Genomic DNA, 23,263 nt, shown 5'->3' with positions numbered 1-23,263 from the left:
AATAGAGTGTCCCAGAGCTCGGGCTTTGGTCCCCTTTTCTTTATATTTCCTCTTTTGGTGATGTCATACAGTCTTGTATCAGCTGTCTGCTGATGACCCCCAAGTGTATCTCTCCATTCCAGACTTCTCTCTTGGACTCCAGTTGCATCCATCCAGCCTCCTACTTGCCATCACCACTTAAATGTGCACAATAATAGACATCCTGTACTAACCACATCCCATACTGAACTTCTGATCTTCCCTAAGCCCTTCCCAAAGCCTTCCTCACCTCAGTGGATGACAACTGTATCCTTCCAGGAACTTGATTCATAATTGACTCTCTGACATTTCACATCAGCCCATCAGGAATTTTTTATTGGCTCAACCTTCAAAATATATCCAGAATCTGACCACTTCTCTATTGCTACTATCCTGGTCTGGTCACCAGTGATTCTTGCCTGGGCTACTAAGAAACCCTGATATATTTTTCCCATGTGCCCCAGAGAACAGTCTTGAGCCCTTACGATATCCTACCAGGCAACACGTGATCTGGATCTCTGCTCCCCTTACATCTGTCAGGTCATGTCCACCATCTCTTGCCCTTTCTCACTTTGTTCCCACCACATGGGCACTTAGTTTCTGATCTTTGTACTTTAGGAACAGTGATTAATCTCAGCAAGTCTGAACAATGCCTGGAACTTAATGGGTACTCAATAAAAATTTAATGAATGAATGAATACATTTTGTCAGTCACAGGATCACATGTTGCGTAATTCTCCCTTTCCAAATAATATTGTTTGTTACTTCTCTTGTTTTTTTGAGAAATTTATCTAGAATCCCAATTTCAAATAAATGTTTATTTAAAATGACAAAATAATTTAGTGTTCCTATAATACCAGGAACATTGACATTAAAAAAATCTAGCAATCACATGGAAAAGAAAACTTGATTCCACCCTAAAGTTCCGTTTCAACCCTAGACTATAAGCCATACATGAATCAGAAATGGAACTGGAAAGGCATAGTTCTGAAAGTTCACATGACAATCAACCATGACTTTGTAAATGCACTACTTTGGTGAGTACTCATAATCTTAAACTTGAAACTAGAAGGTCAATGAATCCTTTGTTTAAGATGGCATTAAGCTAAATCTCTGTGTGTGAATTGTTTTCATACAGGAAACAAAGTCATTTACATTATCCAATAAATCAACACCAACTTCTCAGCCACTTACTTGAGTCTCAAGCTGTGTAACTACTGCTTAAGAACATAAGGCCTGGAATTGCATAGACGTGTTGAAACATGGGAAGTGACCTCTCTGAATCTCTGTATGTGATTTTATCTTATTCACTTAATTTTTTCAATAATTTGGGGGAAAAGGGAGAAAATACAGACACCTATTCTTAACCTTAATATCAAAAATACATTAGAACCAGTAGAATTCATGGCTAGAGTTCCCTTTTTATTTTAGTCTCTTGGCCCATAGGAAAGGGGCTATGATCTCAGACCCGCTGAAGTTCTACGATTTCAAAGTTGTCCTTGGTGGATGTACCTAAGGGAACAAGAGGTCTGGTGGCACCAGAAGCAGTCATTCTGGCTTATTCCTGTGGCGTGCTGGAGCTCATCAACAAGAGTGAATTGGTAGTTTGTAAAGAATTTTTGTGAGCTGGTTGACATCACATTGTTAACTTGAACTCTGTGGTGGAAGTATTTACACCACAGAAATTAGCAATTACCACAAACCAGGCATTCCCCAATACCCCCAAAAGCCAGCTTTTGAACACTTTCCCGGTACCCAGTGATGGAGTCTCTCCTTCAACAAACTTTGTTATGTCAACAGGGGTTTCTAAATTCCCATTTTTTACTTTTAGATTTTCTATCTGAAGTACTTTAGCTTTCTGTGTGAATCATTTACAAGTATATATCATTTTATTTAAGTTTTGGCTTTATAGTTTTATTTTCCTATGGACAAATTATTTATAAGCATGAATACCTTATTAAACCTGGCTTTACATTTATTTACACAACTCCATTCATAACTACATGCTGACTCTGTCCTTCCACCTCATAACAACTTCATGGTCTCTAATGTTGCTGTAATTTAGCCTTCATAAGCTTCAGCTTCATCATTTATGAAACTGGGATAATAATAGTACATGCTTCTCATTTAGTTGCTGGAAGTAAGTATTAAAAGAAATTAGACATGTAAAGAACTTAGCACAGTGCTTGGCATATGGCAGTATCTCAATAAATTTTAGTTATTGTATAGTAATATTAGCACTTTGTACTATGGGCTACACACAGCAAAAGTGTGAGACACAGTGCTTTGGTATATAACTATTTTGACTGGTCCCTATATAGTTTAGAAACACAAATTAACCAATGCTTGGTGTTTAGTTCTTGGGGGTCCTTATCTGAGCTGATCCCTTTGTGGGTAGAAAGATATAAATAAGAAATTATCTTCATGCTGTCAAAATAACACTGGGGATTTACTAGATCAGGTACACCAAATAAATATTTTAGAGTTGAAAGACTGAAAAACATTGGCCAGTTATTACCTTCTTGTTTCTCCTGAAACTTTCAAAAGCCTTGTTTCCTCACTGTGCATCTTACTTTTAACTGATAATCATGATTCCTGAGAAAATGGAAGCAATCCATATAAGAGCTTCTTTTCTTTTCATTAAATACACCAACCTATGTGTACCTGCACCTGTACTTTTTGCCTTCCTTCCTGTTACTAAGATGATAAGAGCCCAGCTCTTATCTCAAGAATCACAACCCTTTCATCTGCTCAAGTAACCGTATTTTTAGGACTATAAGATGCACTAGACCATAAGACCCACCTAGGTTTTAGAGGAGGAAAATAGGAAAAAAAAATTTGAAGCAAAAAAATGTGGTAAAATATTTAATAACATAAATAACATAGGCCACTGCCCCTCCCCGCCACAGTGAGCCAGGCAAGCTACATTTGGACTATAAGATGCATCCCCTTTCCTCCCAAATGGGGGGGGGGGGTTACGTCTTATAGTCTGAAAAATATGGTACTTAACTCTTTTAGCTGTTCCCCTTCTCTGCTTCATCAGTCCTTCTCCCTCTGCTGGATCATACTCCTCCTAGCTTACAACAAACGTTAGTAGCACACAGTCTAAAATAAAAAGGTTTCTGACCTCTTGCCACCCTCCAGCTACTATCTGCATTTCTCTGCTCCCCTTCACACCACACTGGTCAGAGTTTCCGTCCCATTTCCTTCCATTCTCTCTTGAACCTACTTTAGCCAGACATCTTTCCCCCAGATGGATGGGAACTGTTTTGCTAAGGCTATTAGTAGCATTATGGTGCCCCACCCATAGTCACTCATCTGTCTTTGTGCTTCTCCATCCTTCCACAGTATTTGGCAGGGCTGAGCTTAAAAAATCCATCTTCCCTTGGCAGCTGTGGCACCACAGTCTGGTTTCTGCCTGCTCTCTAGCCATTTCCTCTCAGTCTCCTTTGCTGGTTCCACATCTCTGTTTGTTTTCTAAAAGTTGTGGTACCCACATCTGGGCCCTTGGCCCTCTGCTTCCATATTGGATCTCATTTTGTCCCAGGGCCTTAAATTCCACTTATTTGCCCTTGAGTCCCAAATGTGTGTCTCTAGCCCCACATCTCCAGTGAGTTTTACTCTTGCTGTTTAGGCCATCTTCTTAATTAACATATCCCTACTTGGGCGCTCAATGGGAAGTTCAAACCAGAATGACCACAGTAAAACTCTTGACTTTCCCTTCAAAACATAGCTGCTGTAGTCATTCCTGGTCAATAAATGGTACTACCATACATTTCGTTGCTTAATGTCTCAATCTGTGTCCAATCTACCAGCAAGTCAGTCCTATTTCTAGACAACATCCCAATGTTCTTCATGCCCTCCTACTCCCCCTTTGTCATTTATGATCAATTCTCTCCCCAGAAGCAGAAAGATATTTTTTTATATCAATAAGATCCCATTTGTGCCCTGCTTAATTAGGTTCCCATTAGAAAAACTTAACTAACTTCCTATTGGAACATGATCCAAAATCCTTCCTTTGGCCCACAGACCCTACTTGTGCTGGCTCCAGCCTACCTCTCTGAACTCATGTAGCTCATATTCTTCTCTTGCTCTGCTCCAGCCACACTGGCCTTCAGTATTTTCCTGAGACAAGCAAGCTGACCCTCCCCTCAGGGCCTCTGCATGTGCTGTTTGGTCCGCCTGGAGTGTTCTGCCACCACATTGGTACTTGGCAGGCACCCTCCTTTCTGCCATTCTGAACCAAGTTCAAAGTCTTTTCTCCAGAATACCTTGCTTGACCACCCAAACTACAGTAACCCCCTCCCTCTTGTTCTTTAGAAAATTACTCCTTTTATTTTCCTCATGTTCACTATCTGAATTTATTTATTTATTGCTCTCCCAAAATAAACTAATTTGATTTCATTTGTCACTTATTTTTTTGTGTGCTTTGTCTCCCACCTCTCACTACTCTTGCTAGAATTAAATTCCTGGAGAGCAGACCCTTTGTCTATCTTGTTCCCTGCTGTTTTCCCAGCATTTACACATAAATTATATACAAATGTATTTACATATATATTTGCATAGAAAATATTGACTTATAGCATATATTACCTATGTCTCCCAATAATTTGTGACTAAACAACAATTGCTGCATGAATGAATGAACATTGCAGACATATAACAAAGATATTTCTAAATATTACAACAGTGAATGTAGTTGAGGAGATTGTCTACTACACTGCTCCCTGTCTTACAGATAAAGCTGCACCACATGAGAAATTTAATTTAGAATGCAGCGTCAGGAAAACTTTACCTCCCTTGAGAACTTGCTGTGTCTGTCCTTTTCCAGTGTTAAAGTTATCACTGATTGTTTCCATTTTTGTTTTACTTTTGGCTGTTTGGAAGCTGAGAGCCAAATTTCAAATTCAAGGAGGGCAATCATTGTTCTAACAGTAAACAAAAATCCTCCCTTGCTCAGGTTTGTTTCTTACTTTTGTTATCAGAATTATGGCAGTGAAATTTGTTGTAGGTTACTTCAATTTCATTTTTGGAGAGAAGTGTGATTTAAATAAAAGCATTTACAGTGTTCATATTCTGGCCTAGGCTGGACAGTGTTGACCTGGAGCGGTGTGATGTGTGATGGGAGCTTTCTGGCTGTGTTTATGCAGTAGCATGAGCAGCCTTTATTGCTGCAGGTGATGGGCTGTGCTTCATATTAGGGATCCCCAGAGGTTACTCTGGGTAGGATTTAGTTGCCTAATGAGAGTCCAAGCTTCTGGGTGTTAGGGTTTTCCAGCTTATTTTGTTGACATGTCACTTCAGAGTTATGAGCTGAAAAGTTGCTAGCTCATGAGAGTTTATGATTCTTTCAGAGTTCCATGTCTCAGTAGTAGAAGAAACACGCCTTCTAGTTTAGTCTTAAAATGCTACACCTTGATCTTAGGCAAATTCATGGACTATACTCTTCTAAGATTTAAATGAACAGTTCTTCATTGATGTTTAAGTTTAGGAACATTTTTGAAGTTTATGGAGCATAACACATAATGCTTCTCCCTGGCATAGCAAAATAAAAATGTAACTCTTTAGAAGTCCAGGATATGTTGGTATTTTAACTTACTAATTTTTAAATATGTTTTGTTTGTGGCAACAACGTTCATAAAATAGCAACAGGAAAAGCACACATTGATCCTTTATTATTGCATATCTTTTGATACTTGCACAAAATTGATATGGATGATGCAAAAATATATATGTGGTTAATCCATAAGGACATAATAGTGAACACATCTCTTTGATCTGTATGATCAGAATTTTAATAGCCCAAAATAGCCCTGAAGGCTTATCCGCAATGTGGAATAATGCCACTGTATGCAGGAATTGTATCTTAATTAAAATTTTTCTCTCAAATAAGCATTGTAATTGAGGATTACTTAGCAATTTGATACGATTATATTTTAACTTTTAATGATAATTTAAACATTAGTGCAAGTAGTTTTGAAGAAGGGGCTTGTATAAATTCTTTTATAAGCAATCTCTTCCAGGAAGCAAAAGTCTGAGTCTTTTGGTAACCAAACCCAATCATACACACATCATACACACACACCCTCTATGATGCTATGCAAGGAAATAATTTTTAAGATTAACCTTAAAAAATATACATTTTTCCCACACATACAAGTGTGGCAATCCCATACAGGGGTTTGATTTTTTTAATCTAAAAATCAGGACTTATGTAAAGATGTAATAATTCATAAAGATATATGAAAAAATTCCAAATACTACATTAAAACATATATAATCTTATATGATATCCAATATAATAATATACATAATAAACTGTGTTTTTTGCATATAACTTTATTAGAACATTTACATATCCAATTTTTGGCCTATGACCTTCCTTTCAGTATAACTAAGCCACATAGTAGTAATTTTAACCTAAGTGACTGTAAGGTTATTGTTGAATGTGCATCATAATAAAGCTTGGGTCATTTACCTACTGCATTTGAGCACTAGATTTACCTTGACTTATTCTGTCTGCACTGTTTTTCATTAGGATAACAGCAAAGACTGGCATGGAGTAACAGGTGGTATAATAGTCCCATAATTTACTGGTAATTTAATTATTATATCAAGAGTATTTACTAATACCTTGCCTGAATTTTAAAAGGCCCCTGGAGGTCTGCAAGGAAAAAATGATAAGGAGCACAAGTAAAACTACTATTCAAAATCTATAGAGATAGTCTTTATTTTCCACATTTCAATTCAAAAGCAAGAGACTTTTCTACTCGAATTATCCAACAGGGCTCGTCTTGAAAGTCTTTTTGCTCCTCGGTGGTGCATATCCTGGTGTTTTGCCTAAGATAAGAAAACTCCAAAGTCCAGGAAAGTTTGTTACAGAGTCAGAGAGTTACTGAACCCTGAACCAAATTCTCTGCATTTATCTGGGCTCCTGGATAAGCTGCCTGTTTTAAAAGAGGCAACCATGAGCTTCTGCCTTTGAACCACACTGACTCAGGACTTTCCTTTTTCTCATTAAAGAAAGGCCAATGGTCTTTCTGGAGCTTTGGGTAAGCAAGACTTGATAACAAAGCTTTATTTTCACCAAATGGTATGAGTTAGGTTTGCTTGACATTAAACCTGAATTCAAAGAAATAATTGTGGGTATCTCAAATACTATTATGTGTAAGATCAATTTTGCAAGCAAAGTCTAGTTTTGTTCCTGACCACATCCCAGCTGTTTTGCTTCCTCTTTCAGTATTGAAACTAATGGCACACTTAGTGTGAATGGCTGTCTGTAAAGGGTCAAAGATAGAGGGACAGACAGAAGCAAAGGAGAACTCCTTGGGAGATAACTGATAGAGTTATCAAGATGGAAACAGCAGGGCTTAAAACAACTCTCAGTGGGGGAGATTGAAGAAGTTTCTGTAAGAGGGAATTGGCCTCTCTAGAGGTTTTAGTGCCAAGTAGCCAAGAAAACTCACACAAGTGTCTGTGGTTATATGGAGCAGAAACCATCTCCTCTTCCCACCTTTCTTCCTCCCACTCTAGTTTTCAAGGATGGAGTCCTTAGAGACCTTACTAGAAATGCAGATGGTGTCACATTTAGTGTCAAAAATGACCCATTTTTTAAAAAAGCTTTCTTATGCAATGTGTTTTAGTTTTGACTGTGGCAAGAGAAGAGGGTGTGAGAACTCTCTCAGGTCTCTCATTCCGGGGGCTGCCATATGAGTTGTGGGTGTGGGTGCCCTTGCTCATGACCTCGTGGCTACTTGTGGCTCTGCCAGCCATCTGCCTTGGCATCTGAGCTGGGAGAGGATGACTGATGTCTTGAGCTCCTCCATGGAATTATTGACTGGCTTTGATGGTCAGATTAATTGGAGTTACCAGGAATAGTAGGACGCTCGGAAAATGAAGACAGAAGTCTTTGGATATGGAATTCATACCTGAAACTGGTCTGGAAGAGCTTTCTGTTTGAAAGGGATAATTTATAATTTTGTGTGTTAATTCTTTGTTCTCCTCCTAAAGAATGCTTTTGTCACCTTGTTGCCATTATCATCACATTGAAGATCTGAATAGTTAAATTGAACAATGTTATCTATGAATATCTCCCAAGGGTGCTTTCTTATCTGCTCTGGCTGGTCTCCAGGACCACCTCTGCCTCCTTGGTGTTCCTTCTCATCGCTGTGCACTCACTGAAGCTCCCCACCCAATCCTGCCCTTCATGCAAACTAATTTCCTAATCTTTTTCTTTCTCGAATACTAGCCACTTTTACTATCCTACCATACAGTTCAGTAAGCATTGTTCTCCACTCGAGCTATACGTTAGCTTTTTTCCCCAGCTAGAACACAAGTTCCTTGACAGCGGGAGCCAGAGGATAGAGCTGATAAGGAGACTAACTCTTACCTTTTGTATTATTTGAAGTTTGTTTACATTGTAAGAGTGTAACTTATCAAAACAATTTTTAAAATTGTATTTCCCTTCCTGGTTTTATATTGTAAAACATTAGACTTAAACAAAAAAAATTTATATAGATTCAGAACGGTAACAAATAAAAACCTATATAGGTTTGAAGAGTGCCTTTTGTTCTAAAGGGAAGACAAATATAAATAATAGTGATAATAGTCAACAAAATAAAAACCTGTCTGGCTGAATGCTAATAATAGTGACTTTACTTCATGTAGGGGGCTTCCAGATCAACATGAAAAAAAAAGCCTTGCTGTGCATTCAAACCAGTGCTATTTACTTAGCTGCTCTCAAATGGGAATAAGTAGACATTAGCTATCAAGTTTCTAGCCTGGAAAAATTCATCAAGGCCACTGGACACAGACACCATGGGGACATCATGCAGACAGTTCATAAAAATAACTTGTCTAACATTTTTGGAAACTGATGAAAGCTGTATTTGTGGCTCTGTCTGTTGCTTTTGCTTTATCCAGTAACAACTGAAAAGGGCCAGTTACCCCGGCTGTAAGAACTTGGATGCTACAGCAGACACCCAGTATTCACAATAGGAGAAGTATTAATCGTTTCATGAGAATAAACAATGAGAATTCACTCCAATAACCAAAAAGAACTCATGGATCTATTCAGAAGTATTTATTGAGCACCTAACATATGTTAAGAATGCTAGAGAATTCAAATATTATCAGTTTTCCCTGGTTTTAAGGAGTCCGAAGTCTAGTAGGAAAATAATGCTTGTTCAGAACAGATGTGTTAATATCATATAAGAGGTACCATTTAAATCTTCAGGGGCTTGGGGAACTCACTTGCAGTTGACTGGTCAGAGAAGGCTCTGTTAGAGAGGAGGGCACTTGAAATGAACACACAATTAGAAAAAAAACATTTTATTAAAGTATTATTCACACATAAAAGTGTATGTATCATAAAGACTGCAAGCTAACTGAATTTTCACAAACCGAACACACTGTTTATGTAACCACATAGAATAGTACAATACTCCAGAAGCCCCCTTGTGCTTCTTCCTGCCATTCTTGGGAAGAGGAGAGTTTTGTTAGAAGAATGTAGACAGAAAGAAAATTACTGGAGGAGGGATCAGCATGCATAAAGATGTGGACATTAAAAGACAAGAGCTGTGCTTGAAGAATGGGCTGAAGAGTAATTTGGAGTGTCAGCTGGCAGATGGGGTTGCATCCATATTGTAGCCAGGTAAATGCCAGGTAAAAAAGTTAGATTTTGTTCATCAGCCATTGAAGGTCTGAACAAAAGAGGAATAAGATATTTGATGATGGTTGGTAATTTATCGGTAATGTGAGAGGTGAGACTGGAGGTTGGGTGGCTGGTTGGGAAGCTTCAATAATATCTAGGTATGAGACAATTTTGGCTCAGCAGTGGCAGGTGGGGACAGAGAGTAACCACTCACAGACACTATAATGAGCCAACAAAAATTGAATAGCTGTGAATCTTGAGGAAGGAGTAGAAGTCCAAGAAAATTTCCTTCTATAGAACTAATCAAAAGAAAATTGTTTACTATTTTGTCAAGTGATAACACAGCCTTTGGATACTATCTGTCCAAGAGAATTCTAAAAACTTTCTTACAGTAGTTGAATAAAACCTCGAGTTACTCTAAGGAGACTCCAAAGAAAGCCACTGACCTTTCCCACACAGAGTTCTTTGTTAGTCAGAAATGGGGATTGTTTGTCTTTTCATATGGGTGCATGCTAGAATAAACATTTTGGTGGGCAAAATGACTCTAAGGAACACTTTTGAAGATGTCAAGTTAACAGAAAAAAAAACTGTTGAGTGTTGCTCACCTGTTTGTTCTTTCTTCCTTTAAATTATTCGCATCCAGATTTCTGGATAGTATACTTTCATTGTATACTTTTACCTGTAATGTGTTTTTACAGGAAGCAAAAAAATTTTTTTTTGGAAATAAAGGCCACAATATTTATTCTTTGACGTCCTCTTATATCACTTTGGCTATGTGGGTCATTTTTTATTAAAGGCAACCCCAGCCTTAGCATTCCATCTCTCCCTCCAAAGCAGTGGGTTCTTGACTGAACAAATTATTATTGAGCACTCAGTCTGTACTTTGATTTGCTATAAAGTCTTTCCTTAACTGTTTGCCCTTCTATACAACTGGCACCTTATTCTTAGAGGTTTTTTGTGGAGTCTTGGATACCTATAGTTGTTTCCAGGTACCGGGATGTGTGTAGTAAAACATCAGCAGATGGAAGGGAAGTTGCTCTGGAAAGCCAGGGTGTATGTGTGTGCAGGTAACCTGAAGTCCTTTCTGGGACTAGATAGCAGGAAGGGAACTTGACTAAATTTACTTGGGAAGTAGCACGCGGGTGGGAAAAGGGTGGTCCTGTAAGAGGAGAGCTGGCATTGCATGGACCGCGTGCTTTCTGCAGACCTGAGGCTCCACCTCCCAGATGGGTAGGTGCCAGAGGTCTGCAGCCCGGCTCTAGCGTTTCTACCCGCTACTAGCTACCCACCTCAGCCGCTCCCCTAACTGGAGTTCCAAACTTTTCCTCCGGCAGGGAGAGGAAGGGTGTTATTAAGTTAGGAAGGGAAGTCCCTCCCTCTTCCAGAATTCCGATTGGCTGTAGCCAACCCTACCCCCCGAGGGCTGTGGGCGGATTGGCTGCGGGGACTCGGAGCGCCACCGCAGGCCGGGTGCCCTCGGCTGCCTGGGGGCCCCCAGACGGTAGGTGGGGTCGGGACGCCTGCTCCTCAGCGAGCGCCAGCTTCTCGACGACTTTAAGGTTCGCCTGTGGAACGGAACCAGGCGCGCTGCGCTCGCTGGGAGTGGGTCTGCTTTGACTTGGCCATGAAGAGCCTCAAGTCCCGCCTGAGGAGGCAGGACGCGCCCGGCCCCCAGTCCTCCGGCGCCGCCACCTGTGCGGTGAGTCCCGCAGCCCTCCCGCGTCCCTCGCTCCCGGGCTTCCCTCCCTGGGAGTCCTCCCCCTACTCCGAAGCGCGGCTCCTCTCGGCTTTCCCTCTGAGCTCCCTGCTCCTGCCGTCCCGGTGACTCCACCCCCTTCAGGTTTGGGCTCCGCGTTAGATCGGAGACCCTCCCCACCCACCTCCCTCGGGCCTTGCGGGGCCCCTCCCCCGCCCCTCTACCCCAAGTCAGAGAGCTCCTGGCGCTTCGGGATCGAATCGCCCGCTCCTCCTCAATCCAGTGTTTCTGAGTTGTCCTTCATTCCGGCCCTTTTCCTGCGACCCGGGGGCTTGCCCCGCTCCCCACGCACTCTCGGTCCCTGCCCGGCTCCGCGGGGTCCCTGGAGGGCGCCCCTCAGTCTCCGGGGATGCGGGCGGAGAGGGAGATTTGCATCGGGTACCCTGGTGGTCAGGGTAGCGGACCCGCCCCCGCCCTCCCCGCCCGGACTCCGCCCGGACTCCGGACCTTCTGTGAGTCAGAGACGGAGTTTTGAGTGCCGCGCGGCTGGGTGGATGTTTTGTTCTGGCCTCTGTTGCCTGTCACTGGGAAAGTTTGATTTCTGAGCAAAGCAGAAGGAATCGGGTGTAGTAGGAAACACAGAGCCCCAAATGGGTGGTAACTCTGGAAGTGGGGGTTAAATTGGGAGGGTGGTTATCCTGCTGCGCCGTGTCTCACCGGTGGGACAGACCTCCATTCGGTGTTGACGTGGAGCCTGCCCTCAGTGTGCACACTAGGAAGTACTAGGGCCCCTTTTTAGTTGGCAGGAGAACAGAAATCTTGAGAAACAGCCTGACTGCAGATGTTGGGATTTAGATAATTTAGTAAGTTAGAAGAATGGCTATATCATCAAAATTTTATATTACTGAAATAAACATTATTTTAAAGTCTGGAAGAGTCAGAAACATAAAGGATATGTGCTCGAACTGCCCTGTTGCCCATTTGGAGCAATTAAAACGGACCTTTATACTTTACATAGATTTTACCAAATGATTGTATGCTTTTTATGAGAATACTAATTAACCTGCTTTGGAGTTAAATCAGAATTGTACCTTTCTCTCCACCTATTTTTAGGATGATTTTGCTAGGACTTAAAGGAAATTGTCGTGAAATTAGGCTCTTTCATTCCCAATTTTTTTTTAAAAAAGGGGGCGGGGTAGCTTCAGGTTGTGTGTTTGATAATTTGATGATGTTTATTAAAGCACGATTTTGTTTTATTAATATAAGCACATAGAAGGAGAGATTACTTTGTTTCACATTTAAAAATATTTATTTATTTTCAAAGAGAGAGGAAGGGAGGGAGAGAGAAACATCAAGGATGTTTCCTAGAGAAACATGGGTTGGTTGCTTCTTATATGCCCCTAGCTGGGGACCTGGCCAGCAACCCAAGCATGTACCCTGTCAGGTAATTGAACCAGCAACCTCTTGGTTTGCACACAGGTGCTCAATCCACTGAGCCACATCAGCCAGGGCTGTTTCACATTATTTTTCAAAATAATTGGAAGAAATGGCATTTAGTGATGGCACAGGTCACTAACTTATTTGTGGTACAGATGATGTTTTCAGCTTTAAAGATACACTTTTCCCATGAAAAGGGGATAAATGGTAATGGAAAAAATACAATGAAAAAGAAAAAAAGATACACTTTTCTAGCTTTATTCCTGTACTTTTTCCACTTAGTTTGCACTAAAGAATCACATCCCACTTGGAGGTTAATATTCATTAATTTAATCTTTTTTTTTCTTCTAGAGATGCAGAGTAGTTATTGGTACTTCCAGTATGCCAGTTTGCATTTTGTACACTTGGAACATGAAGCATCTCTTTGAACTTAAATCTTTAGCAGTGCTAAATTGAGCATTTTATTTTTCTTAAAATAACAACACTAAAATAAAGAGAAATACATGGTTTAAAAAAACAGAACCTATCTGATTAGAAAAAGTGAACACATCTCAGTTTAAGTTAAATATTAGAATAAGTTTTGTAAAGTATTAAGTGAAAATAAATGAGTGTGATGATGAATAGAACCAAACCAAGCATTGAGAACAAAATTTTGCTGGCTGTTAGCTAATTCTGGCAGGAAAGGGAAAAGAAGAATGGACTTGTTAACTCACTAACAGGATGATTTCTGAAGATGCAACTTTACAGCGCCAGTCAGCAGTCTCCCTAAACAATAGTTTAAACTTGTAACAGAATTCACAATTTTAATTCAGATTTAAAAAACAAAAAAGAAGGAAAGAAAGAAAGAAAAACCTTTTTTTGACTATCCCCCCCCGCTGCTACCCTCTCTGCTCCCTCCCTGGGCTGTGTAATTTCACAGCTCCGCACCGTTACACTTGCTGTGCTTTTGCTTGGAAAGCCCTGCAAACTGCCTTTTGGTTCGGGCTCAATCAAGCCTTACCTTTCTACCTTTCCCCTGACCCTGCCCTACCCACCCATGCTCCCAGGGCAATTTATGCACACTACTATTATGCCTCTGAACATATTGTACTGTTATTTTATGCCTAGCTCTCCTAAAGTTTTTTTTTTTCCAATTAAAAACTGATTTACTTGACCGAGGTGAAGGATGTTAACCTTAAAATTGTTGAAGACTCGCCCTGGCTGGCGTAGCTCAGTGGATTGAGCGCGAGCTGCAAACCAAAGTGTTGCAGGTTTGATTCCCAGTCAGGACACATGCCTGGGTTGCAGGCCATGACCCCCAGCAACCGCACATTGATGTCTCTCTCTCTCTCTCTCTGTATCTCCCTCCCCTCCCTCTTTAAAAATAAATAAAAATAAAATCTTTAAAAATAAATTCTTGAAGACTAAACCTTGATTTTTTTATTATAGAAACTTTAGAACATTTACAAAATACAATAGTATCACAAAAGTAAACACAATAGTTACAACAATTGTTAACTCAGGACCAATCCTATTTCAACTATATGCCCTGTAATTTACCTGAAGTAAATTATCACAGATTATTCTGAAGTAAATCCCAGACTTCATATCATTTCATCTGTAAATAGTGTACTTGTAAATGTTTTTCTGAAAGACAAAACATTCTATAAACATACTGACATCAATACCATTGTCACATTTAAATCTTTTATAATAATAATTCTATAATATCACAGTGTATCCAGTTAGTGTTTCCATTTCCTCAATTGTCTTATAAACTTTTATTTTTTACAATTATTTAATCAGGGTCTAAACGAAGTCTACCATTACAATTGGTTAATATCTCCTAAATCTCTTTTAATCTGTAGGTTTTCCTTTTTTTCTCCTTCTTACAGTTTATTTTTGAAGAAACTAGGCTATTTGTTCTTTAGAGTTTCCCAAGGTCAGAATTTTGTTCATTGCATGCCCCCTTCTTCTCTCTCCTGTATTTTCTGTAAAATGGTTGTTAGATCTAGAGGCATGTCATTCTACCATCCCATCTTCATCTCTTAGCTGGGATACAATAGCTTTTATAAAGGAAAAACTCCCCTTCATTGAATATTTGGTTACCCTGAGAAAAAGCATGATGTTTCATTCTTGCTCTTGATTTTCTGACTATTAACAGAACTTTAATTTTCTGAATATATAAATGTCGGGTTTCCCCGGCATTTTCTAAAAGTGATCTTTCTTTTTCTCTCTTTCTTTTTTTCTTTAGACTTTCTTTCTTTCTCATTATGAACTCATGGATTTAAACATTTCTGTCTATTGCTGTATATATTATCTTACTGGTGATCAAATTTGTCCCATCATTGGTCAAGTAGGAGCCTATTTGCTTTTGTGTGCATATGTATGTTTGTCCAGTATATTACCCTATTATGTTTGGTTTTAGATATTTAGGAGGACATTTAGGTGAAGTAGGTCCTGAGAATCCAAACTAAAAATTATCAGCTTACTAGGTGTCTGTCTAAAAGGATACACGTACTTCTTTAGGGGGGGCATATGCTTTAAAATTGACCTTATTGATAATGTTTTCAAAGTTTGACATTACCTCTGTAGTAAGTTTTTCCTTTCTAGGTGCACAAATATATATATTTTTCATCTTAGAGACTTTTGGTTAATTATTTTCTTTCCAGATTGTGACATTAAGAGAGAAGAAGGAATGGGGTTGGGGGAGGACATATACATCATGCTTACTAAACTAAAAATGTGTGCGTGTAGTATTTCCTATGGCTTGTTGTTGCTCCAGGTTTTCTCACCTGCAGGGTGTTTACCCTGTGCAGGGGTTGGGGTGCTATGAAAATGAGTCTCCAGTGGGGAAGCCAGGTGGGTGTGGCTCTAGCAAGGCCAGCACATTCTGAGCTTTTCAGCTGTGCGTGAGAATAGGTCACAAACACTCGCCGATTTAGTGTTTTAATGGGAGATCTTTTTAATGAGAGGTTTTTTTTTAAATGGGAGATCTTGTTTATGATTCATCTCTTTTTTTAAATAAAGATTTTATTTATTTTTAGAGAGAGGGAAAGGGAGGAGGGACAGGGAGAGAAACATTAATGTGTGTTTGCCTCTTCTGTGCCCCCAACTGGGCCTGCAACCCAGGCATGTGCCCTGGCTGGGAATCAGACCGGAGACCCTTTGGTTCACAGGCCTGTGCTCAATCCACTGAGCTACACCAGCCAGGCCTGATTCATCTCTTTTTTTAAAAATTAACTTTTCATATTTTAAGAAAGTACTTTATGATATATAAACAGCATTCATGATGATGGATAAGTAGACAAATACGGAAAAAGGAATGTTTTCTCAGCTTTACAAAAGGCAAATTGTAGGCCAAAGAATATCCATTCACAGCTTTTAAGCAGTATGAAGGGGCAGGGTGATGTCTTAGTGTTATAGGATCAAGCTCTGCAGTATAGGTGACTTGGGTTTGAATCTCGCTGCTCCCAGTAACCAGCTTTGTGACTCTAGGCAAATTACTTAAATATATTTGTTTCTGCATTTGAAAATGGGAAAGTATTGAAGAACTCAATAAGTGTTCTTATTATTATTAACTGAAAAACCTCCCCAGAAGTCATTTATAACCAGATGAACTGCAGTCTTTCCTGATGATCTTTCCCTTTCCAATTGATACAAGCCCTTGGCTTTTGTATACCCTAGATTTTCACAGTATCATCTGCTCTAGCCTCCTGCCCCAAGGGAAGTAAGTAGTAGTTCTATTTTTCATTTATTAAGAGAAACCCAAACATTTCTTGAGGGCTTAGCCTAAGTACTGGAGGATGAGAAGATAAGGAAGAGAAGAGTATGAAAAGTATTATGGGGCACTCTATAAGCATCATAGACAGTAAGACCTGCTGTGACAGGTCAGTGGATAAGGTGCTAGTTCAGTCTGCTGCTGAGGAGTCAGTGCAGGTATTTTTGCAGGATGAGCTGCTACTGCAGCCTCTTTTGAAAAATTGAAGTGAGATTCATACAACATAAAATTAATCATTTTAAAATGAGTAATTCAGCAGCATACAGTATATTGATAATGTTGTAAAACCACCATCTCTACCTAGTTCCAAAACATTTTCATCACCCCAAAGGAAATTCTATGTCTGTTAAGCAGTTGCTTCTCATCCCGCCTTCCTCTAGCCCCTGGCAGCCACCGATCTGCAGGGTGCCTTCCTTAATCTGGGTCTAAAAAGAAGTGGGTTGGAGTGATCCAGAAAAGGATGAAGTTCCTTTTAGAGGGAACAGTAAGATCAAAGACTTGCAGTTGAGAAATGTCATGGAGTTGTGGGGAGGGAATAGTTGGATTATCAGTTTAGCTCTGGTGAATTCTAGAATAGGCAAGGGATTTGGATGGGAGATAGGCAGGAGAGGAGAGTGTGGGGCTAAATTTTGGGGTGGCTTACAGTTTTCCTTGTTTTAAGAGTGTTGGACTTTGTCCTGTATACACAGAAATGGGGAATAGCGTGGTTAGGTGTGTTTTTCAGACAGGCTATTGCAGTAGCTCTGTTTGGGGTGAGATGCTGCTGCAATAGTAGGGGCAAAAATTATTGAGAGTCTGAATCACTGCAGTGTTGGAAGGATGGAGAGGAGGGCACGTGTTAGAGAGGCAGGAGTTACCTGAGACCCAGAGATGTTGTGACTTGCTAAAGTCACACAGTTGACAGACAAGTTGTCAGAGCCCTTGCCTGCCAGCCCTGAGTGATTCCCACTAAGCCCCCTGGGCTTGATGTAGTGTATGGAACTCCCAGTCCCTGACTCGAGGTCATTGTGTTCTAAGTGAGAGAACACTGTCTCCATCTTCTTGTAGGCTAGCAACTTTGTGTTGTTGTAAAGTGTACCTGTAATCAATTTGGATGAACCCCTGATTGTCCTGATAATGGTGGTTGAAAATACTTTTGAAAGTTTAACTAACTATGCTAATGATCATTACAATCACAGATTTAGATTTTGAGCAGATACCTAAGTTATTTTCTCCAACTTTTTATTGTGAAAAATTGAACTATCCATAAAATGAGAAAAAATAGCACAATGAACTGAGATCCGCCTGCTCACTACTTAGATCTCAAAGTTGACACTCTGCTGTAGCTGCTCTACATACATGTGCACACATTTTGAATGAACCTTTTGGAAGTGGCAGACACTGCATTTTACCTTTAAATACTATAGCATCCTTCACTTAAGAATAAGACATCTTTTTACTTTCTATAATACAATAGTGATGTTTTACACTGTAACTTGTATTTATTGGTGAGGAAACTTAAGTCTTATTTAATTTATGAGGATGAAACAGTTGGAAGAAATAATATTTTCTAGTTCCTCAGACTGCTGTGACTTATACTGTACATGATAATACTATCTTTCAAATATTACTTCAGTAATATTAATATATTATCTTCATGATTTTTGTCTCATTCATGGAACACTGTACTAATTGTTAATATTCTTTTTTTTAAAGATTTTATTTATTTATTTTTAGAGAGGGAAGGGAGGGAGATAGAGAGAGAGAGAAACATCAGTGTGCGGTCGCTGGGGGTTATAGCCTGCAACCCAGGCATGTGCCCTGGCTGGGAATCGAACCTGTGACACTTTGGTTTGCAGCCCGTGCTCAATCCACTGAGCTATGCCAGCCAGGGCTTGTTAATATTCTTTTAAAATGACTTACTTAAGCCCCAACTGGTGTGGCTCAGTGGTTTGGTCATTGTCCCTCGAAGTGGTAGGTTGAGGGCTCCATTCCCCTTCAGGGCACATGCCTAGGTTGCATGTTGGTCCCTGGTAGAGGCGTGTAGTATGACAGGCAACTGATCAGTGTCTCTCTCTCTCTTTCCCCCTGCCTCCCTTTCTCTCTAAAAATATGTAAATAAGGTCCCTTTTTTTTGAAGGAAGATTCTCAAGAGTTAAAAAATGACTTAAAAATACATAAATATCAATATTTATTTAGAAAGGGAACTGTATGAAGAAGAGGAAGAAAAGTTGTTGTCTGAGCTGCAGAAATGATCTCTTTGAGGTGAGCATCTCTAGGGAAGGGGCAGTAGTAAAGGGTGGGGCAGGCAGGAGGCAAGAGGCTGGGTGCAGGCCTATGGCTGCAGCCTGTGTGTGAGGACTTACATTCTGCTGGTCCTGTCACTAGGTTGAGCCAGGGGCCAGGACTTTGGTGTTGGCTCCTGTTGGGCCTTTTTCTTACATTTCTCACTTCATGTTCCTGGCCCCACTGCTGCACATATTCCTGCTGCAGGCTGAAATTAAATGGTCTGGAACCTTAGAAGGGGCTGCTAGTAGACAGTGTCACCCACGTTTGTGCCTGTGCCAGTGAGGCCTACACATCGGCATAGTGGTGTATGTACCACACTCTTGAGAAAAGTTCCATTGCAACATTCTGCTACTATGTAAATATTTTCTGTGTATGGATCGATCGAGTTTTTAAAACTTTGCTTTATAGCTAATTTGTTGAAGTTCTTAATTAAATAATTATTTATTCAGTCATTTAAATTGGAGAATGTACATTTTTACAAGTCAGCACATATTCTTTCAGTACTGTTTGCCGGGTACTGTGTTGCCTAGTAATGTAAACAAACTATTCAGTGTATACTGAAGATTATTTGAAGTTCATTTTTCTTTCATTCCTTTTCTCTAAATTTTAAAAATCACCTGGAATTACACTAAAGAAAATAACAGTACTATTTCTGAATAGCATATAAGTTGTTAAATATTCAGAATAGCTTATCTGAATGTAGAAATGATTGTGTCCAATATTTTAATTTGACTACTAAATAAATATTCTAGTTTAGAATATTCGATGCATGGCCATTTTTGTTTTCCTTTATTGGTTTATTTCTTTATAAAGTTGGTGATTTTCTTTAACATTTAAGTATTATTTTATTTTTCACTGTATAAATAAAAGGAAAATCATGTTGCAATTTTAAAAGTAACACCTTTTATCTTTGTGTCAGTACCATTGAAGTGGGCAAAATAGGCAAAAAGATCAGGAGTGACAAGATGTCAGAAAATCTGGTTTGCATTCAGACATTTTCTCCTGAAAAACTGTGACTTTGTGCAGATCACTCTACCTCAGTGAGTTTCATTTTTTCTTCTCGGAAGATGAGGATAATACCACTTGCCTTTCAATCCTACCAGAGATTTTAGGTACTAAAAAGAATGAAAACATTTTAGAAGCTGTAGAACAGTATGAATAGTAATCGAAGCAATGATGGTTGTCATTGCTTAAACCATTACATTTTTTAGGTGTGCCTAAAATTGCACTGATCCAGTTCTGAAAATATAGAAAATGTTTCCATTTTTATGAGGTGAAGAATAAAGTTTATTGTTTATATGTAGAATGAAAAAATATTCTGAATTGTAATTTGAATTGCTTTTGATATTGATTGCATGAATGGGGAACAAGAAGAGTACAACTTTTGTTTTTTACAAAGGAATTTTGAGTTGATTAGCTAAATATAGCACAGTTGGGATGGAAAAATCCTTTGTAAGGTGACAAAATACATGTTTTTTTCCCCAATGAATTTTTATCACAGAAGAAAGCAATGAATGAGGAAGAGTGTTTTGCAAGCTGTGGAAAACATTACGCTTGTGCATTTGATGAAGAGTTGAAGCTGTGGTTAGTGTTTTATAGTTGCGGCTTTTATGAGCTTCTCATTTCATGGCATCATTCATTGCTTAATGTGCTCTTGCTACCTACTGATTAATACCAATAGGCAGAATCCTTGCTTATTTATCTTTAGAGTTCTGTTGAGCGACAGTGTGCCTACTTTTGTATCTGCCATTGTATGAGTTACAATTACTTCGAGACTAACAATTTCAGCAAAATTCAGATCACTAATATATAGCAGGTTTTATTTTGTCTTACACTCCTGGTGCTTCTCTTCATTTTCTTCTGTGACTCCTAGGAACTGTTACCCAGTCCCCTTGCAGAGTGCCCCACCTTGGATCCAGTGTCAGCATATTGTGTATCGGCAGGTTGTTGGTAGTTTTTAGTTCATTAGTAGCTGAGATTTAGAAAGAGTTATCTTCTTTGTCTAGGGGGTAAAAGTCCAAGACTAACAAACATTTACAATCTCTTATACTTATTCGACAACATTTATTTATTGAATATTTATGACTAGAAAATTGGGTCCCCAAAAGGTGACAATTTTGCAAAAACATATCTTTTTTTCTTTAGGAGAAAGTTCATTTCCTTTTAAAAAAAAAGATTTCGTTTATTTATATTTAGAGAGAGGGTAAGGGAGGGAGAAGGAAATGTAGAGAAACCAATTGGTTGCATCTGGTGTGCCCCCAACCAGAGATGGCCCACAACTCAGGCATGTGCCCATGTGCCCTGACCAGGAATCGAACTGGCAAACTTTCGGGTTGCTGGACGATGCCCAAATCACTAAGCCATACCAGTCAGAGCAGTTCCCTTTTTGATTTAGCTAACTTTAAATTCATATAGTTTTATATTTTTTTCAAGTTTTGAAATAATTGTACATTTTATTTCTGTAATGTGTTTATTCAATTTTTAGCATTTTAGGATTGGAAAGGACCTTAAAATTTTTTAGGCCAGTGGCTAGATGGCCTTTGAACTTTGTGACTACCACCCACAGTTAAAAATGTACAGTTTCTACTGTGATGTAGAGGTGTGATAGGCAGAATTCTAAAAGTGTGACCTGCCCTGCCCCGCCCCCATGTGATTTTCCACTCTAATCCCTAGGACTTTGAATATGATGAGAAAATATGCCCATGATTATGTTATGTTACCTGGTAAATGAGATTTTGTGGGTGTAATTAAGGTTACAAGTCACTTGAGTTATCCTGAAAAGGGAGATTGTCCAGGTGGACCTATTCTAAGTGCACGGACCCTTTATAAATAGAGTTTTCTCTGGCTTGCAGTGGACGATGGGAAAAGCCCGAGAGGTTTGAAGGAAGAAAGACTTGGGATGTTGTTGCTCGCTTGAGGGTGGATGGGGCCATGTGAGAAGGAATGTGACTGGCCTTAAGGAGCTGAGAGAGAGGCTGTGTGCCAATAGCCACAAAGAAAACAGGGACAAGATCTCAGCCCTATAGCTCCAGGGAACTGAATTCTACCAAGCACCTGAATGAGCCTGGAAGTGAATTCTTCCCAAGTAAGAATCCAGCCTGGCTGGCATCTTGGTTTTGGCCTTGACAGACCCTAAATAAAGAACCCACTGCTGTGGCTGGTGTGGCTTAGTGGATTGAGCACCAGCCTGTGAATCAAAGTGTCACCAGTTCGATTCCCAGTCAGGGCACATGTCTGGGTTGCTGGCTGGGTCCCCAGTTGGGGGCATGTGAGAGGCAACCACACATTGATGTTTCTCTCCCTCTCTTTTCTCCCTCCCTTCTCCTCTCTCTAAAATAAATAAATAAATAAAATTAAATAAAAAGGACCCGTACCACTCCATCTGGACTAATGACCTGCAAAACTGTGAACTAAGTATTGTTTTAAGCCTCTAAGTTTGTGGTAATATTTTACACAGTAATAGAATATTAATATGCAAGACTATTTTACATCCATATGAAGAAATTCTGTAGAAAAAAATGGAACTCTTACAAATGAAAAAGTCAGAATGAAAAATAACCTGTATTTATATAGCCATGTAAAATATTCATATGCATAGGGAAAGACCAATAGGGGATATACAAAGATGATCACAGTTGTGGATTATGAAATTTTTATTTTTCATTTCTTTGTTATGTTGTTACTTTTTATAGTTAAAATAGATTTATATTAATATAATTTATAACACTAGAAATTTAATTTAAACTAAGAACTTAATTTTATGTGGGAATTTATTCCTGGAAGCATGCATATTCATACTCCTGAAAGACTATTGCTGGCGAGTGTTACACATGAGAAAACAAATGTTTTCCCTAAAATTGCTTAATTACTGAATATATTATTAAGATAATTGGTATTAAGAATCTGTAGGTAATCAATGAAAAACCCTATATTCCTTAACACTCACCATTTCACTGATTTGCTGAGGAAATAGCTTTCGCCGTCCTGCGTTGAGGAGAGTGCTCAGGCCTGCATGTTTTTTGAAAAGAGGTTCTGTGTAGAGGTCCAGGAATGGCTGTTTGAAAGATAGATTGGAAGTTGCTTATGTATGTATGGCCTTTAAAATAAAGATGTTAAAGGACTTGTGCCTATTATTACTTGTTTTCAAGACACTTTAAGTAATTTAGCCTTCTTAAAGAGCTTATTGCAAGGGGTCCTGTAAGTTTTATTAATCACAGCGAGGAAATAGAACAGCAGACTTCCTAATTGCTTAGATCTAATTACATTCCTGCTGTGGAAGTGTTTTGATAGCTTGGGAAAGGCTGAGTCACAAAGGAGGAAGGAATTACATTCAGGACCCATTCTAAACACTTTTGGGTGTGGTGGTATGTTAGAGTGTACTCTGAAGACCAATGAAGTGTCTCATTAATGCTATCATGTAGGGTAGGGTTTG

At 39.3% G+C, this 23,263-nt stretch overlaps 1 protein-coding gene across 1 annotated transcript in view; it reads left to right on the top strand.

Annotated features, from left to right (window-relative positions):
- The first annotated feature begins 11,112 nt into the window (after positions 1 to 11,112).
- UACA (uveal autoantigen with coiled-coil domains and ankyrin repeats) overlaps positions 11,113 to 23,263 on the top strand; it is a 93,997-nt gene continuing 81,846 nt past the window's right edge. The window contains exon 1 of the mRNA XM_045848516.1: positions 11,113 to 11,369. Within this exon, the coding sequence (XP_045704472.1) occupies positions 11,295 to 11,369 (75 nt within the window). The 5' untranslated portion in view covers positions 11,113 to 11,294. The remainder of the gene's footprint in view (positions 11,370 to 23,263) is intronic.

This window comes from Phyllostomus hastatus, unplaced genomic scaffold, assembly GCF_019186645.2.
Source record: "Phyllostomus hastatus isolate PE091 unplaced genomic scaffold, TTU_PhHast_1.1 phas_contig_62, whole genome shotgun sequence".
In the NCBI taxonomy this organism is placed as follows: Eukaryota; Metazoa; Chordata; class Mammalia; order Chiroptera; family Phyllostomidae; genus Phyllostomus; species Phyllostomus hastatus.
This window is presented reverse-complemented; position numbering and strand designations above follow the sequence as displayed.